The sequence below is a fragment of the Lonchura striata genome, chromosome 4 (genome assembly GCF_046129695.1).
Source record: "Lonchura striata isolate bLonStr1 chromosome 4, bLonStr1.mat, whole genome shotgun sequence".
Classification (NCBI taxonomy): Eukaryota; Metazoa; Chordata; class Aves; order Passeriformes; family Estrildidae; genus Lonchura; species Lonchura striata.
In genome coordinates, this window is record NC_134606.1 from 39,717,182 (window position 1) to 39,736,429 (window position 19,248).

Here is a 19,248-nt window from a genome sequence, read left to right on the forward strand (position 1 = left end):
TGGTGGTCTCTAAATAACAAAATTTAACTAATTACAAATCTAAACCAGTAATTGCTGCTCTGATAGGCATAGCAGCACTAGCTTTAATCTACCTAAAAGGATTGATTCTATTAAAAAGTGTTGATGGGGCAAATGTACCTTGATTTACCAGACATTTGTGTTTGAGAAACCTAATCATGGCTAAACTGTATTAATGAGTCTAATACTAGGCAGCTGATTAAAATTTTAAAAAAATAGGATTTTTTAGATGTGAATGTTGAACATCATCCTGTTTTAATTTCCATGGCAGTGTTATGAAATATGGTAGAGTTATCATTTCCATACAGCTAGCTTTGAAAATTTTAGTAGCAGTTCCAAGGACCAGAGGGGGATTGTAAATATAGGTATCATGTCAACTACTAATACACTATTTCAAAAAATTAATTTAAAAATATTTTTTCTGTACTTTTCCAATATTGATTTTTCCTGCAGCTCTTAGAGTCTTTCAGAACTTCAACTTTTAAGGGCTTTCAATACCTGTGTATATCTTACAAATAATATCTATGACTATACTATATGAATAGATAACATAGATATTAATCATATACAGATTTGCAAACTCTATTTAATTCTTCTCTATTCAGTTACTACATGTATACTTTTCCTTTTTGTGTGTATGTGTTAAACACAGTTTTAAAATAATAAAAAAATCTTCCATTATTGTGTTATCAAAGTTTCTATGCATACTTTTCCCAACATGCTTTTTTTTCTATAAAGAGGAATTTATAATGGCAGATGTAAAGTAGTTCTTTTTCACACGTTTGGAAACAAGTCATCCTTAAACCCCAAATATGTGGGTTTTGGTTTTACTAAAATTCATTGCAGAAACATCAAATTATTCAACTTGATGAATGTAAAGTAAATTCATTGTTAGTGTTTGCATTGTTATTGTATTGTTTGACAAGAGACTCAACCCCATGAATGACCCATGCTGGAGCAGTCAGTTCCGGAAGGACTGCTCCCTTTGGAAGGGATCGATGCTGGAGCAGTTCATGAGGAACTGCATCCCATGGGAAGGACGCATGTTGGAGCAGTTCATGGAGGACTGTCTCCTGTAGGATGGGAAGACAGAGGAGTTCTCCCTGTAAGGAGGAAGGAGTAGAAAAGACATCATGGGATGAACTGTCTGCAGCCCCCATTCCCTGTCCCCGGCTCTGCTGCAGAGGGAGAATACAGAGAATATTGTCAGTGAAGTTAAGCCCCTTGGAGAAAAGGAGTTTTTAATATTTAGTTTTATTTCTCATTTATCTTGCTCTTGTCTGATTGGTATTGAATTCAGTTAATTTGTCCCCAGGCTGAGTCTGTGTTGCCCATGACAGTAATTGGTGAGTGATCATTCTCTCGCTTTATCTTGGCCCATGAAACTTTCATTATCCAGTCAGGGTCAACCATCCGCAGGGAGACATTACTGTACTCCTGAAAATGTTCTCAGCATTAGGAGAATTTTTCTCAGTTGTTCTCACAGTCAAAATTTTGAAATCTGCAGAGTTGTCATAAATAATAGCTCCTGTCTGCATTTTAAATGTAATCATATTAAGGGGATATGAAAAGCAACATACTTGCTGTAGAAAACAAGGAATCCTGAAGTTAATTTATGTCCACGTGAATATTGAATTTCAGTTTATAGTACATCTTAAATTTTACATCTCGTCAATCTTGCTGTGCAATCAGGCCCTTGGATTGCATTTATTATGTCATAGGTGTCCATATACCTAATGTAAAATTGAAATGAATCAGTTGGAGATTGGAAATGGTGACAGCAAAATTACAATTTTATTGATGTATTTTGGATCAAAAGTCATAAGGTTATTGAATTTGCATCTTGATGCAAGAGAAATATGTATTTTTCTCCCAAAAAAAAGTAAAAGAAGTGTTCTTCTTTAAAAAACCAATTTCAAATAGTAAGAAAAGTTTGGGGTTTTTTGAAATTTTTTTGTTTGTTTGGTATAGTTTTTGTTTGGGTTTTTTTTTTGTAATTTTGTTTTATTTTGCTGGTTTGTTTTTTTTTTTTTTAATACTTCAAGAAAGATAGCAATACATTAAAAATCAGCAGACTTTTTTTTTCTACTGTTTGAACAATTCTGTCATCTGGGTATAGTATTTTTCATTGCTTTGTGCTCCAATACAGAATTGCAGCTAAAAAGAATTTTAACTCCTATACACTGTGTAGATGTAATAGGAAAGCAGTGGGGTTACATAGCTCCGTGCAGGCTTAATGGATATTTTTTTCCAGCATAGATTCTTCTCTGCCTTGACTGCTTTAATCACTGTGTCTGACTCATTTAATGTTTAATTTCCAAATCCTGTATTGGCAAGTGAGATGTGGCTTAATTTTAAAAGGACTTCTGAATTTAACCTTTTGAACCACTCTCTTTTGAGAAGTAGGTACTAACCAGAAAGAGTATCTGTGTTTCCAAACTGAAAGCCGTGAAACAGGCAGGATTCTCATCATCTTCATAATCTCTGAGCAATGTATCTGCAAGGTGGTTCCTTGAAGGGTTTGGTTTGTTTTTAAACCACTTTGGCACATTTTAAATGGATCCAAAATAATGGAAGATAATTGAATCTTCAGGTTAGCTATGAATGTTCAGTTGTTAACAGACTTGTTTATCTATTTTATCTTATGCAAAACCAAACCAGAATTTACTAAAAAATTTTTTAATGAAATACCAGTGTTTCTATCACAGTAGACTGCTTGATTACTGTATATTGTTTTTGCTGTGTAAAAGAGGAAAAAGAGCAGAATGTTATGGGTAGGCATGGGAATACGTGTTCTTCCAGCTATGAATGCAGTTATTCTACTATGGTGGAACTGCTATTTTATAAACAGTAAGCCTTTTCTGGTTGCCATCAGGAAAGGTGCACAGGTTCTAAAAATATTTCATCTTGCTAAACAAAATTCAAGCTCCTTTTTGAAGGAAGAAGTGTGTAAAGTGAAATAATCTATAGTTGATTAGAGATTTGTTTTTTAATTTATTTCTTACACTAATGAACTATGAAAGCAAAATTTTACAAAAAAGGGAAATGACATAGCAAGTTGAATGTATAATAATATTAATAACAATAATAATAATAAAAATAAATTTTCTTCTTCCTTTCCTTCCTTTCAATGATCAGTTTTTAGATTCAAAGAAAGAATTTTGCATTCTTATTTATTAACTGAATCTGTAATTGCAAATACCTGCATGTATTTCTTTTACTTACCAGCTTAATGTAGGACAAATGGAAACACATTTCATTTCTGTAAAAACTCATCCTTACTTCTGCAAAAACAAAGCTATTTTGTTTTTATTTCTGTATTAATGATAATACTTTTGCACTTTATGCCAGCAGATACTTCATGGGACTTGTTTGCAGAGGCACAACTTATATAAATTGCATCTCTCTGTCAGACTTTGTTTCTTAAACTGGTCAAAATACTTAGGTGGACCCTGGAATTTAAATTTTTACCTTCATGACTTCTGATTTTTGCATCTAATCAGCGCTGTCATTAAGAGTTACTTGGAGAACTTGGAACTCAGAGGAGGGATGATGGGTCTATCTCCTCTTTGTGTTTTTAATCAACTTTGATTTTGACTACATGTTACATAGGTAGAAGAAAAATTTGTGTATGAGTTATAGTTCTATTTATTTTCTGCCATTAATTATGGACATATTATTTAGCTTGCATTATCTATTTTTACATTAATCTAGGAAAAAACTAAACATGTGCTATATTCAATTCCAGGTTCAAAATAAATATAAGAACCCTACATGAAACTTTAAAATTGTGGGAAATTAAGACTCTCTTAGTGAGTAGTAGTGAGATGAAGCTTACAAACACTGTGATTGTCATACAAACTCTTGCATCTGGATCTTATGTGCTTATGATTTTATCAAGTAGCAGGATTTCCCATTATATTCTTGCAGGCTGTGAAGGAAGCAGGAGCCAGCTTCATTTCTTGAGAAGATTCAGGGACTAACTGGAAGTGGGCACAATGGTGCAAGACTTTGTTTGCACTTGTTTTATCGTGGTTAAGTCCAGACCCACAGTCTAAAAGTGGTGGTGGTTCCAGGTTTAGTTCTGAGGTATAGAATTTTATCCGGCCTATCTGTGTGGCCCTAATACCTCTTCTGGTTTTAAACTGTGAGCTAGACATCTATAGCATTATATTTGCAGATACCTAAGGACACATTTATATCCTCCATGTCAGAATAGGTCTTTCCTCTGCTAAGTGCAGAATTGGAAAGGCAGGGAAATGTGCCTCTCATTGGAGGAAGTTCCCAATTGGAACTAATTGGGAAATTACTTTGCAGAAAGGCATCTCATATCCGAGCTGATGTAACTTGATTAGTTTGGGATAGTATTGAGGTAATACCTTTGAATGAAATTGAGCACATGCCTTTGTAGGCCACTAGGTGTGGGTTTAGTGGTTTTGGTATCCCTTTGTTCAGGGATCTCTGCATCATTCTGTGATGCACAAGTCCTGTATCTTTACATATATCAAAGGTATACACTACTATAAATAGAGGATTGTGTTGCTGCCCTACAGAACTTGGTGGTAAAGTATAAGAATATTGATTTAACTAGATGAATGGAAGCTGAAGCAAGGCATAATTTACCAGCCTTTATTATCAATTTGGTTTCATAATTAATAAATTATTTTAATTTATATAAATTTATACTGCTGTGGAAGATGGTGGAACAAGTAATGGAACCCCCCTTATGCAGTCAGAATTAATTTGGAGCACAGTTCTGGTGTTTGATGTACTTGGTGTTCTACCAAGCACTGAGTGGCACTGTTGTGATGAAATACTTGCTTTTAGGGAAGATGAATGCACATTAACTGACTGACAATGTTTGATTTAAAGGACAGGGTTTTTTTTGTAATTGTATTTATGTAGCATTTTCCTTGGGGAAGTCCATAAAGATCATTAATCACAGGCAAGCAAAAAACCACAGACTGATAACACTTCAGGTAAGGTGCACTAATGAAGGATATGTTATGTTATTTGTGGTCAAGTTTCATAATATCTGCAGATTTTTCATTTTAACTGTCAGAAATCAGATTAAAAGGAATGAAACAATCTATTCTGATGTGCAGTGTGAAATTTGTAATCAGATTACTTTTCTCAGTCTTCTAAAATTTGGAGTTGTACAGACTACATTTCTGAGAGGCTCTGAACTGAGGTAACAGTATTTCATAGGAAATAGATAATTGTGTGCTATATCTTTTAGAAATTTAATATGTTCCAGAAAATGCAAATCCTTTCTCCATGTTTCAAAGAGTATTTAATTATGATGGATAAATTTAATTTTTTGGGAAAGACATATTAAATTTGAAAATGTAGGTAAGTTTCTAAGTTTTCAGTATTTATGGGGTTTCACAATGAACCATGAACAGTTTTGCTGTATATTTTGCATTTAGCCAGTTTATAATATTAAAAGTAAATGCTTCAGTGTCTTTATGCAACTTAAAACTAAAGATTGTGGGCATAAATATTTGCTAACATTCTCTGGTATGAATTTTCAACGTAAAACTAGAAATAAAATAATCTATATTTGACTGGTATGGCATAATCAACAAGCAACAATAAAATTGTGCTGACAATCTTAATCCGGCCTTTATAGTAAGTATTTTGTAATATTTACTATTTTGTAAGGCCTGTAAGCAGGCCTTAATCAACCTTTGTAGTAAGTATTTTGTTTCTAGTTTGTGACTTGCTAAAAATCTTGCCAATTTTTCTTCTGCCTTTAATATAAAGCCAAGTGTTTTGGGGATTTAAAAAGGTTTTCTTCAACCTTTTTCTTCAACCTATTCATCCTTATTTGTACAGTTGAAGATAGTGAAAGCATTAAAAACAATGAAAGGAACAATGAGAGGAACAATGCTTTTCATACTGAATGTTCGTGGCCTTGAAATTTCAGTGATTGCTAAAGTTTCCAATACACAGCATTACATATTTAGTTCTTCTTGTATAACTATAATGAGTTTAGAGTTACTAATTTTTCTCAGATTACACTTCTGTCTTTTATGTTCCAGCTGCAAGATCTACACATTTTCATATTTTCTTAATTCACTTTAATGTGAACTCAATAAAAAGGCTTTTAAAGGATGGGAAGTAGTTAGCACTAATATTCAGGTAGCATAGTATGTATTTTTAATTGATAATAACAAAAGATGGTTTTGTAGTGATTTTTCTTATCTTTGTAAATGGTTTTCATACTCTCTAAGGCACTAAAAAGGTAATTATCCTTTATAATGCTTTTGTATTATTATGTAGAAGATGACTTCTGGTAGCATAAAATGTTTGTGTCTTTTCCTCTAATGCTCCTGTTGTTCCCCATTATTCTTTTGGTTATTTTGTGTTTACATTAATAGTAACTGGACAAATTCTTTTGCAGAACAACTGAAACACAAAAGCCCCTGTATCACTTATTTTTCAGAAGATATTCTCTGTTGATACAAATATAATAATGGTTTTGCAATTATCATAGGAGACTGATAAAGGGTTGGAAGAGTAATTATTTTACCTAGGAATTAGCTGCAGTTATATTTTTTCTGTGCCTAATATAAAACTGTAAACTGTGCAATATTGCAACAAAAAGTTGCACAGTTTTGCTTCTTTCAGTTATGTGGTAGTACTTCTAATAAATGCCCCATGTAATATCACAATTCTAGATCTCTCTCAGCATCTTAAAAATTTCTCAGCTGGAATCTAAGTAGATGTCTATGACATACACAGATCTAAAACAAAATGGTGCATATATTAAAGAACATTTCTCTGTTCATTTGAGTTAAAAATCTAACAGCTATTAATTTTGATCTATTTGCAAATGATATGTGTCTCCACTGATAAACAGGAGCCTTTTCAGGTCAGCTACTTGTATAACAGTTGTTGGTAAGGTAATAGGCTTGTCAAAAGCCTGTAAGAACTTGATACAATTAGTAGGGTAGTAAGAGTTTATATTAGCTAGTTTTGGAAGTGTCTGCATTTGGTTTCTGTATGTTAGAAATTAGAGTAAAAAGACATTTTGCCATTTATACTTGGGAAATTAATATTTTAGGTATATTTCAATGTTTCTTAATCACCATTCCTGTACATTTAAAGTAAAATCAGCTTTAAAACTCCCAGTGTCTTTATAATGCTTCAGTCTCTCTCCATTATATATATATATGCTGTGCATATTCTAAAAAACTTTTGTGTAATTTCAGAGAGTCTATCCTAAAGGTATTAACTTTAAAAAGTGTAATAAATAATTACAAAGTAACTGAAAATCCCTGACTTTACACAGTTGCAGTTCATTGCCCCACAGCAATCTTAAAATTATCTATTAAATGATTATTAGAAACAATTAATTATACCAGAGAACTCAAAGAGCTCAAATGTAATTTCATGGTTATAATTTTCTTGTCAGGTAATAAAACGGGATGAGCTTGGCAAGGAACGGTCTGACTGCTCTGTGTTTGATTTGCTGAAATATGATGATTATAACAGTGACAAGCACCTAGATCTAGAAGAATTCTACAGAGCTTTTCGTAAGTACCAAGACTAGCCTCTTCCTTGAGTCTTATTTTCTCTTTCTTCCTTTGTTTTTCGAAATGGTGGTTTTTGATTTTCGAAGCCTGAATTGTTTGGATGCTGTACTTGAATTAGTGCAATTTAATAGTCATGAAACAGCAGAAAACTTTTTAGCAGAAATCAATGATGCCCAGTAGCTTCCTGATTTATGAAGGATTTTGGTAATGGAGAATTCATGGATAATCTTTCTTGATGCCAACATACATTGATTAAGTCTGTGTTGTGTACAAGTGGCAAGTAATGTCAATGGAACCAAAATATCTCCCCACACCCTCTGTTTATGAGTGCTGATAAGAGCATTTTTGACAAACCCAGCAACAAAAATAACACTTCTCTTAGGTGCCTTTTGGCCTCACAGGACTCAAAAGGAGATAAAGATTTGTGGTGTAGTTTTGCAAGGTATTTGTTCTCTAGATGCCAAAGGAGTCTCTGTAGTACAAACTGACAACTTGACCAAATCACTGGGTTAGCAGGCAGAAGAAAGATTTTAAGAGCTTTTAAACGTATGTTAAAGGTAATACCCATATATTTTGTTATATCCAGATAAGAACTGACGATTTTTCACTCTTGTCTACCTCAGATTCAAGATGCAATCTTGAAATCTGACTTCAATTTAAAGGCTGTTGCTCCAAACGGAGTAACAAGGCAGCGCAGAAGATCAAGTTTGTCCTGAATTCTTTTTATAATTATTTATCATATGTTGACTAGTCCATTTATGTATCGTTATTTTGAAAAATTGCACACTGTTGCTTTAGTCTTCTTGTAGTTTATCTTTGGGCAGATGAGCACTCAGCCACTTTAGGTGATTTCAAATGAAAAAGGGATAAAAAACTGCTTAGTTTTAAACTATAGTCAGTTGATATTAGAAAAAAATAGATGCATGGAAAACAAAAAGAATAAACATGAAATGAATAATCAAGACAGACTGCCTGAAAGTATCTCAGTTTTACCATTGAATTAGATTTTTATTTCTCTGGAAGTCTTTCAGAAAGTATGATTTTGTGGTGCAGCTTAGCTGAACGAATTACTGCTCCTAAAAATAACTTGATCCTGCTTCTGGAGGTTATCTGACTGGCTTTCTTGCAGTGTCCTAGCAGTCACAGTCTCTCCTCTGAGTCACTTACTAAGTCAGCAGAAAAATATTCACCCTTCATGTCCCACCACAATCCTGTTGTGTGACCTGAATTGATTAAGTGAAGGGTCATACCATAACTCATGCAAAAGAAGTGTGAGCAGAGCCAAGAAATAAGGTGGAGGAATAAAATGAGAGCTCTTAGGACATTGTGATGGTGAGGTAAATTAATTCATCTGCAGCAGCAAAACACTAGAAGATCCATTATTTTGTTTTTTAAAGGTTGTGGTACAAGTTTGGCTTACAAAAATATACGGAATTATATAGCATCTACAGAAACACAAACATTAACTATGATTATATGGCTAGATGTTGTACTTCTAGATCGTGATTAAGTATATAGATGTAGAAATTATTACAGAAGCCTTTATCATAAGCAGCAATCCAAGAAGGTTAAAGATGTTTAAGGCATTAGCATGATTTTTGCAAACCGTATAAACAGAAGCATAACATTGTTCTTCAAAATAAGACTTTGATATGTCTCTGAGGGACTATTTTGTATAGTTGTAAAACTCCAGACATAAGAATAGCTTTTCATTATGTATTTTTAATGGACTTTTGAATAATGAAAATAATTTCCATATGGTATGTTAAGCATTGCCTTAATATGAATGTTAATGAAAACATTAGATTATATAAGATTAGGAATAATTTAGGTTTCTTTGTTGTAGTAGAGTAGTCGAGGAGACCCTATTTAAAACTAAAAGGGTATCTTGGAAGATGATTTGTAGAGTAAGATTCATTCTTCTATGTCATAAACAAAACTTAGATGTATTCATTACATATTGAAAAATAAAACCTAAAACCAGCAGCTGCTTCATTGTATGGTGTGTGCCCAGAAAGCCAAAGAAATGTGACAAAGTATTAGGCTCTGTAATAAAGATAAAATAAATACTTTTGACATAAATTTGAGGATTTCATTTTATCTTAAGAGAGTTTGGGTTCAGTTAGTTTGACCTATGTCACCAGCATTAACAAAAATTATATAATGCCATAAAAAATATACTAGGCTAAGCAAAACCAAAGCAAATTCAGTGTGGCACCTGGTCACTTGACTAGAGCTCTTATGGCTAAGCAACATGACACAAAGCAGGAACCAAGCTCTCCACACAGCCATGACAACCCAAGGTAAAGCAAATGTGACAGCCCCTCTCCAGAAGCCTGTGTGATTTGCCCATGGCAAAGCTGGTGAGAGGTTACTAGTAATGCCAAGTCAGGATTTACCAGGATAAAGAGAATTAATATATACATGGAACCAGATCCATGTATGGAAATGTACACAAGAAGCATCACAACACATCTTCCAAACAATATTCCACAAAAAATATCTCTTAAATTAGGCATCCACCTACAAAACAATTAAACATTTTAATTTTCTTCAATAAAGTGACATAGGAAGGTTGCAAATATTTATTCCAAATAGAATTTTTTTTTCCCAGAATTTTCTTTAAGTACTTAATATTTTTAAGTTTGCATTCTATTTTATTATACTCTGATGATTTATTATTTTTCTTATTATGTTACATTGTGACTATATGTTGCAGCATTAAAATTATCCTGGTTCACAATATAGAAAAGATAATTTTTCAGCAGTTTGGGCACTTTCAAACATGTAGAACAAATAGAAAGCAAAACAGGGAAGTTTTTTTCCCAAATTATTTTTATAACTATCTAATAAGTGAAAGATTATAACTAAGTAATGGTATTTCCAGGGAATTTTCTTCTAAAATATTGTAGTGCTACTTGTTATTTGGAGACATTTAAAAGACTTAGCCATTAATTCAAATCAAATAATACTTCTAGAATTTTTTGACCTCTTGCACAATTCCATCAATTGAACTTGACAGTGTGTTTTTAATGTTTTTTTATCATTCCTTTATATCTACCATTTTAATGTACATATGGAACCTAATCTCAGTTTAATAGCTGCTAATCCCAGTGGAATTTCCTCTATCCTTAATTAGATAGTGAAGAGGTGGATTTGAGAAATGTCAAGTTCTCATTGAAATTTGTGCAACTGCTGGAATATGTGTTACTGACTTTTATTCACTCAAAATGGCAGTGAAGAAAATTTGGTATTACAATGGTGGATAAACAGATCCTATTCAAAGCTTCTACACAGAATCCAAAGGAGTGTTTGTTTGTTTGTTCATTTTATTTGTATAACAGAAATCTGAGATGTATGAACACAGTAATGCTAAGACAAGGTGGTAGAGGTTGGTCAGGGCATTAGCACCACAGTGTTTATGCATGGCAATGCCACAAGTGTTCTTTTCAACCCAGTTTGTACCTAGCACTGCTAAAATATAAAATGTACAGTAGTTAACAAAATATTCTTTAAGTCATATTTGAATTTGATCAACATTAAAGAGGTCTCATTTTCTAAAGGTAATTGTCCATCAGCATTTTCTATTAAGCATAAAAGAACTTTTGAGAAAGCTGGAGAAGGTGTGAGAAAAGGCATAAGGGAAATTTGTGTCCTCAGCCATGGCCTAAAAAGGGGATAGTTATAATCAAGCATACTACTAGTGTGCACTTTTCCAGCTCTGATTTCAAATAGTATTTAAAAATACTTAGGTAAGATTTTGAACACAGATAGGATTAAAAATCATCTTCACTATGGTGTTCAACAAACTAGTCCATTAAAGTAGTTTCTTTTTAAAGAACTAGGCAATTGCATTTTATTTAAATAGGAATGCCTATTTTTGGAATTAATTATCAGTCTTGTTTCATTAGCATTTGCAGGTAGGATTTTTTTCATTGGCATACTTAATTAGAAATTTTCCTCACAAATACCATCAATTCTATTTTTAACTCCAGCAGTAGAAAAGGAACCACCTTAAGGGAAAAAATGAAGCATAGGCTGTTTTAAAGGTGTTAATATGCACATAATTCTATATCTATACATGCATACATATACATGCTTGCTTGTATTCTGTGATTTACTTTTGACTGTCTCATTTTATCTGATAAAATGGATACACATTAGACTGGTCAGCCAAATGTAAATAACTATGTGCAATGGAATAAAAAAAATCCCTTTCCCCCTTCAGAAGGTCAGTTGCTGAGACAGTAACAAACAAAGAATATGTGTAAGAGGGGGCTCTCAGCCTCGAATATTTCTGCCAAGCTTCACAGGATGTTACAGAGAGATGAAGATGCTTACTGGCTTCTGTAAAGTTATACCTGCAATTTTCTCGGTATAGGCTGTTTTCATATCATGAGGGGTAAATTGTAGTGCTGTAGCATCTATCTCCTAATTATTTGTCTGCTATATTCCATAGCAATTTAATTAGATCAATAGTGTGTACAGAGAGGAACCTGAATAATGACTTCCTCTAACACAAGTAGATAAGGCAGAAAGTTTAGCTCTAGCTACATTTTTGGAATTTAGGACTGAAGGAATCAGCTGATTCAGTCCTCCACTACTTTGACCACATCATGTAAAATGATATCCTAAAAGTGATCCAGTTCCATCTTAGTGTTTTGTTTTGCTTTTCTGCATTCCTTTCTCATCCAGTCCCAAGCTAAAGGATTTTATCAGCAAACATTTTTTTAGACAGGGAAAGATATATTTAACTTTTTCTGAAAGGGCAGGCAAAATCCTAAGATGAAGGAGCTGAACAAAAGCTAAAAGGGGTGTGGAATACAGTTTATATGTTCTGTAAGGTAAATCTCAACCAGTATGCTTCCTTTATTTTTCAAGGGTTTTCTTTCTTTGGTTAATGTCTCCTGTGGTATCATGATAATTTTGTGTTCACTGTAAATGTTGTCTCCTTTTGTTTTTCTTCTATCGTTCTTTTCTAAAATAAATAATCTTACTTGTTTTCCTCCCAGATAAAATTTCAAAGCAGATACTTTCAGTGGCTTCATGGTGGGCTGTAAAAATCTCAAGGCATAGCACAAGGAAATAAATAGTAATAAATTATTCTGTTTGATCACTCAGCAGATGTATATGTAGGCACTTCTCTTTGTAATTTCAGTAGAAAGAATTACACTAATTTAGACATTTATGAATAAAATTGATTGAATACAGTGAATATAAATACCAAATTTATTTTACATAATTGAACTAACGGCTCTATGTATCAATTTTTATCCTGCATAAAATGAAGGAAAAAAAAGCAATCTCTCTCAGAATTGATTCGTATTGTTACTATTCCTATTGTTACTATTGTTGATGTTGTCTTATGCTCAAAAAAGGGGGCCATAGAAGGACTGTGGGCACTGAGGACTTAACTAAAAAATACCCCATGCCATACAAGAAAGTGTGAGAATTATCTAGGTAGAACAAAATATGACCTAGTTGTCATTCTTCTACTAATGATGCTTTGTAGTTTTGCTGGAATTATTTGTGCTTTCAGGCATCACTCAGCCCTGTTAACAATATCTAATCTGTTGTGCAGCTGTTGTTTGGGATCTTGTATGTTGCTGCTGCACATGCTAATGCTGTATATATTTAAAAGCACCCTACCCTTCATTTTGAAATGACATTCAGGTCAAAGATATAAATTTTTTTTTCAAGCAGTCCTTGTTGCTGAAGTATTTGTATGAAGTGATTTATATACCTCCAGTCATAACAGATATTATGGAATTTTTTGATCTGGTCCAAAATTATAGAACTTGCTTTAGGCTCACCTTTTAGGAGGCCAGTGATTAATATGACTGTCAAAATCAGTGGTTTCTTGTGTCTTGAATCATGTAGAAAGGAAGAAAACAGAAGTTCCTGTAAATACAGTGTTATTGCATTAGTTATTGCATTCTCTCAGTCCTGAGAAAATATTCTAAAACATCACTGCTTTCATTATAATAGCTCTACTTCTACTTCAAGTTGTCAAATGCAATAATTACAAGTGCATGTTCAGAAATTGTATTTTGAGATCTGAATCTTTGTTTCTGAAGCAAAATAGATCAATAGAATTATAAAACAACCAACCAAACAACCCTAAAACAAAATCTAAATTTTAAAAAGGCCTATACTGAATTACTCAATGAAGCAAATGAGACTTCCTACTGGATTCCTTAAGTTATCTTGAAGTCCACTAAGGCTAATTTAAAAAAACCCTAATGTAATTTATATTTCAAATTAATTCAATATGAGGTCCCAAATATTGTATTTAGTGTGTAATCTGAGTCAGAGCTTTATGACTGTGATGAGTCTTCAATAGTAAAACATGTTAACAAATAGTAGAGGAAACATTTTCTGAGGGGGGAAGAGGTATTATTCTGTCTCCTGCTACCATTAATTTGTTTTCAGCAACAACTTGAGTGTATTAGATTGTTCCAGAGGGTGTTATATTTCACCACTAGCCTCTGAAAACACCAGTTAACATCCGAGTGAGAAGGAGCTATTGAACTTCATGGTAATTTTTTTTGCTCGACCTGATCTATCTCTCAAATTCTTACCTGTGCTAAGTGTATTTTCAATCTAGAGAATCTCAACTGGAAGAAAATGCACCCTCCTTTATTAGTGGGCCAAACTTTAAACTAATCTTAAGAAACAAGGATATATATATATATAAGGTTTTAAATGTTGTTTCATGAAGCAGTGTTCCTGAAATTTCTCACATGCCAGTAAGTCAATTCATTTCTATGCCAGCTGATTTTTCATCATGTTTTGGGGGAATCAAGTAACAAATTTATGGCTACCATAGATCTGCATGAGTGAAATAAAACAAATAGACCATAGGTCTGAATGTGAAATAAAACAAATATTTGTAAAACAGACTCATTGGGCATCATACTGAAGAAACTAGGAGATGTTGTTTATGAACCTTGATCTCTCCTGATTTCTAATCCTATCAGTGTATTTACCTGGAAGCTTTTGCCTACTTTGCTGATATATGTTACTAGAGATAGCACTATGAAATACAGGACTACAGAGGATGAGGACTGGAACAAAACACCTTAGTTATAGTAGCTTTGTTTCAGAGAAGGGGATTGGTAGAGATTGCCTTGCAGGGCATTTGTCACTGGCTTGAAATGCTGGAGACTGAAGTCTTCTATGTCTTTCAATGAGCTTATTCTGGAGAATGACACAGAATGGTGAAGGATTAAACACAAAAAAATGACACATATTTAGTTATGGTTAACAAAATACCTCAGTAATTGATCTATTGCTTATTGCTCAGAATCAATTATCTGTGGTGAGGTATAGTATTGTTGCTAAAATTTTTTGTTACGTTGTGAATTATGGGAATATTTTCATCTCTGCAGAGCAGTGTACCTGTAAGTTTAAGCTATGACTGATGTTTCAACATCCACAAAAGCCTTCATGTAGATGTATTAAGGAAATTTCAAGAAAAAATTATAATAATAATAATTTATAATTAGTTTCCTTTATCAAATATTTTAAAGGAAGCTCTCTGCCTTCTTAACGGGGGTGAGGTGGAAAGAGAAAGGATGCTATCAGAACATAAGAAGTAATGACTGAGCATTAAAAGAGACAATCACCAGCCAATCCACAAGCAAGAACATTAAGTATCTCTACTTCAAGGCAGAATTACTCATCTGGAACTATCGTGAATATTAATAGCTCATAAAGTATTATTTAGTAAGAAAGACATTTGATTAATCTATTCATTGTTTTGCTTTTTTTTTTGCCTACTGGTGCATTTAAAATATCAAGCACTAATGTTCATTTTAGAAAAGTGTTGCATAGTAATTTTATTCAGAACTTTTTGGTTTGAGGTTTTTTTTTTTTCTTTTTGGTTTATTGATTTATTGTTTGGGGGAGTTAGGTTTCTGTTTTGTTGGTAGTGATTTGGGGTTTTTTTAGAGTGGTCTGGTTTGGGTTTTTTAGTAAGTGTTCTACTCTGCTTTCTTTTCTTGTTCTCACATTTGGGTAAATAAAAATTATAAAAAAATCATTAGAAGGGTGTACAAGGTTTTTAGTAATTCCTTAGACATCTGGATTTCTTAAGAATATCTGACATTTCCACTGTAAATATAAATCTGCAGGCATGGTTTTGTACCAGATCTTATGAATACACTTTGAAAATAGAGTTAATAGAAAAATAATAATTCCAATTTTGCAAAACTTGTGAGCTTTCCTCACTAGACCTTAGAGAAAAGTGCATTACATTGCACTGTGAAGCTTTTCATTGAATGCCCTCAAATATCCATTACATACAGTAAGGAGAAATTGGATCAAAAATACCTTCATTGCAAAGAAATATTTTGGAGAAGGAACCCTTCTAGTTCCCTTCATTGTTCATGGTGGATTAGGTTCCAGTAAAGTTTTCTTATTTCAGGAAATTTCATTCCTAACTTAATTTCTCAAAATAATAGGACAGTTAAAAGTTTCATTGTAGCATTTCAAGCTTTTGAGCTTGGTATATTTTATCTCTCTTTAATATAGTGACTCCATAATGTGAGGGTTTTTTTTTATGTTGTATGATTTTGCAGTTTACAACTATCCTAGTGCATATGCATTTTTGGCTAACTGAAGTATACAGTGAAGGAAATATTTTATTAAGTATGTCAAAGAAACTTTGGATAAAATAAATTTCAATGTTAAAATTGTTTTTTTACATTTTAAATAAAAATAAATTGATCTTGGCATCCCAAAAGCATTTGAAAATACATTCAATTTCAAAAATATCTTAGGGTTTGGGTTTTTTTTAAGGCAGAATATTGTTCTTAAACACATTTGTTAATCTTATTCGTCTACTTTGTAATGGTTGCTAGTACATATATTAGAAAACACTAATTGTTTTAATACATTTACAAAGTGCTTAGATATAAGGATTTCATCACGATAAATTGTTATGTCTGATTAGTACTTAGCTTCATTTTCTGAAGTTATATATTGAATGAAGGAAAATATAATTTACATGTTGTTATTTTAATTCAGGAAATTAGGATCAGTTCAATCCAGCAGTTATAGAGCTACTTGGTATGTTTGGAGATATACATGAGAAGCTCTATATAAACAGGATGAATTTTGTTTGTTGTTTTTTAAGTTTTATTTCAATAAGTCATAATCTCTTGTCATCAAGCATTTGCCTGGTTAGTATAGCACAGATCTCTAAGTGTTTGTTACAGCTATGATTATTTGTATGTGTCTACAGTTGAGGAGTGTGAATTTAAGCTGCTAAAACTTAGTATAAATATTGACAACTGTATGCATAAGGCAGAAAGAATATCAACTACTCCAGTTAAAGCTCTTTTAGTGGTCTGTGATATTGTAAACTGTGGGACTAACTGCTTCTAATCACCCTTGGCTTTCCAAATCTTCAGAAATAAATGTCCCATAATTGCATATAGTATTGTTTATGTCTTCATTCAAGAATTACATGTAAGATGAATTCAGTAGGAATATTTATGCATGTATGGGTTGTGTATATTTGATAAAATTGTCTATCATGAAATAGATGAAATTGTCTGACTCCACTCCCTCTGCTGACTGCAGCCCTTATTTAGCTGGATGAATATTATCTGAGATGTATAGATATGACACTTAGTGACATAGTTTAGTGTGGACTCCTTGGTGCTGGATTAAAATTGGAAATTATGATTTTATAGGTCTTTTCTAATCTAAATGATTCTGTCATACTATCTACCACCTAAAAACATCTTTGCAATTTTCCAAAGGTATTATGGATGCTGTTGGATATTAAAAAAGCCCAGACTTGCTGCTGGATATTAAAAAAGCCCAGTCTTCTCCCCAGCCCACAACAAGAAAACCTGAACATTTTCTACCAAAGGAAATGAGGAAACAGATTAACAAAATATCCCTGTGCCTATATTATATACAGAATTAAGTTGTCAGTAGATTCTCAATCTGATTTTCTAAATACATCATGCTCATAGTGTCAAATCTCATCTTAAGTAGGTTAGCAAGTGATTTATATGGAAATGCAATTTTGACTGTAGTAAAAAAGATGTCATACAAAGGCTATGAAACAAAGGTTTACATAGTGCAATACTGTGTCAAAAGAGGTCTAAAAAAAGATCCAAAATAGTGAAAACCTAGAGGAGAGCAAAACCACATAAGCCTTCTTTATGTAGATATTGAGTACAAGAATTGGGAATCTGATTGCCTAAGATGGCATCCAACAAGTAATCTGTTTGCCACTCTGTCACAAATAAATGTTTGGAGAAAGGGTAATTTTTCAAAAATTTGTTTTGCATTATGATTATAATTCTTCCCAACTAAGACATGTAGTAGAGATGTATTTCTTGGAGGGAATTTTAATAGTGTTCTAAAACTTCCTGAGTAATCTATTTAAGAAACATTTGATGCTAAACAAAGATTAATGTTGTGTTCCTGCTCACTAGTTGTGGAGTTAATGTCTACTTTGAGTGACAACATACACATGTTAACTTTTCTGGGTTAGAACAAATGTATATCTACTGCAGTATCTTTGTTGTAAGAGTGCTTATGGAAGATTGTGAAAGAAGGAAAAGCATATAAGTTTCTTCTAAAATATTTTATCTTCTTTAGGGATTTTTTTTTCTCAGAGACTGCCTCTGTTTAATAGCTCTTTTTGGATGCTTCACATATAGGTTTCTTTACTTTTTGGGCCCATGTGGAATTAACATTTACAATATTCTCTTTCAAAGACACAGTAAAATGTGTCCTGGATACAAGTGCTATCTTTTTTTCTTCATTATGCTTATCGCCTGTTTAGTTTAAGTTTTCTGTGATAAAAAACCATGAACAATTGTTCCATGTTTTTTTTTCTGAAACAGTTTTGTTGTGTTTGTTTTGTTTTGTTTTTTTGGGTTTTTTTAAGTTCCTGACATATCTTTGTAGTCATCTCTTCTCCATTCTGAAATTCCTCTGTCAGTTTATACTTGCTTGTATGTAAAATTTCCCACATCTTCAATCATTCTTGTTGTGTTTCTCTGTTCTTTTTCAAGTTTTACTGGAAGTTTTGTTACAGAAAACAAGCAGTCAAGCTGCTCAGGCAAAAATGGATTTATACATTTTTGTGCATTGGATTCACAAAAAAAAAAAAAATAGGATTTTTTTTTCTGAGTACCAGTCTTTACCTCATAATTCCTTTTATTTTCATATTGTCAGAAATGAGTAGATGTTTTCATAAAACTGCAAAGAGTACTCTAAAGCCTGTGTACTCAATACCTGAGCAATGCTAACTAGTCAAGAGCCTATCATTCTGTAAAGAAGGTTTGGCACTTTTAAAATTTCCTTCATGTGACACTTTCGATACTGAATTAAGTATATTGAATTTGGCATGCCAGTATCATAGGTAAAGCCTTTAAGCAAATCAGCTTTTATGTTTGGTACCTAAACTACCTCATAAATTGTTATCAAGAAGTTCTCTCCCAGAAAAATGTATCACTTTACTTTCTTTCTACTTCTGGATGATGTTGAACAATGTGAGTTTCAGTGGAGGTCCAAGTGCAATTTCGCTTGTGACTTTTCTTCATAAGAAACCTGAAACAGATTTCAAGATCTGGTGTTGGAGAAAGGGTAAGAAAATACTGTGAGTAGGACTGTATGATACAGGACTGAAGTGCTCAGAGTCACAGCTTAATCCCATCTG

General features: G+C 32.8%; 1 protein-coding gene across 4 annotated transcripts in view; it reads left to right on the plus strand.

Moving 5' to 3' along the window:
- Window positions 1-19,248, plus strand: part of FSTL5 (follistatin like 5) — a 365,217-nt gene that overhangs the window by 240,140 nt on the left and 105,829 nt on the right. For all 4 annotated transcript variants that reach the window (XM_077782912.1, XM_077782913.1, XM_021536555.3 and 1 more), the window contains one exon: window positions 7,439-7,559. In XM_077782912.1, coding sequence (XP_077639038.1) covers window positions 7,439-7,559 — 121 coding nt within the window. The remainder of the gene's footprint in view (window positions 1-7,438; window positions 7,560-19,248) is intronic.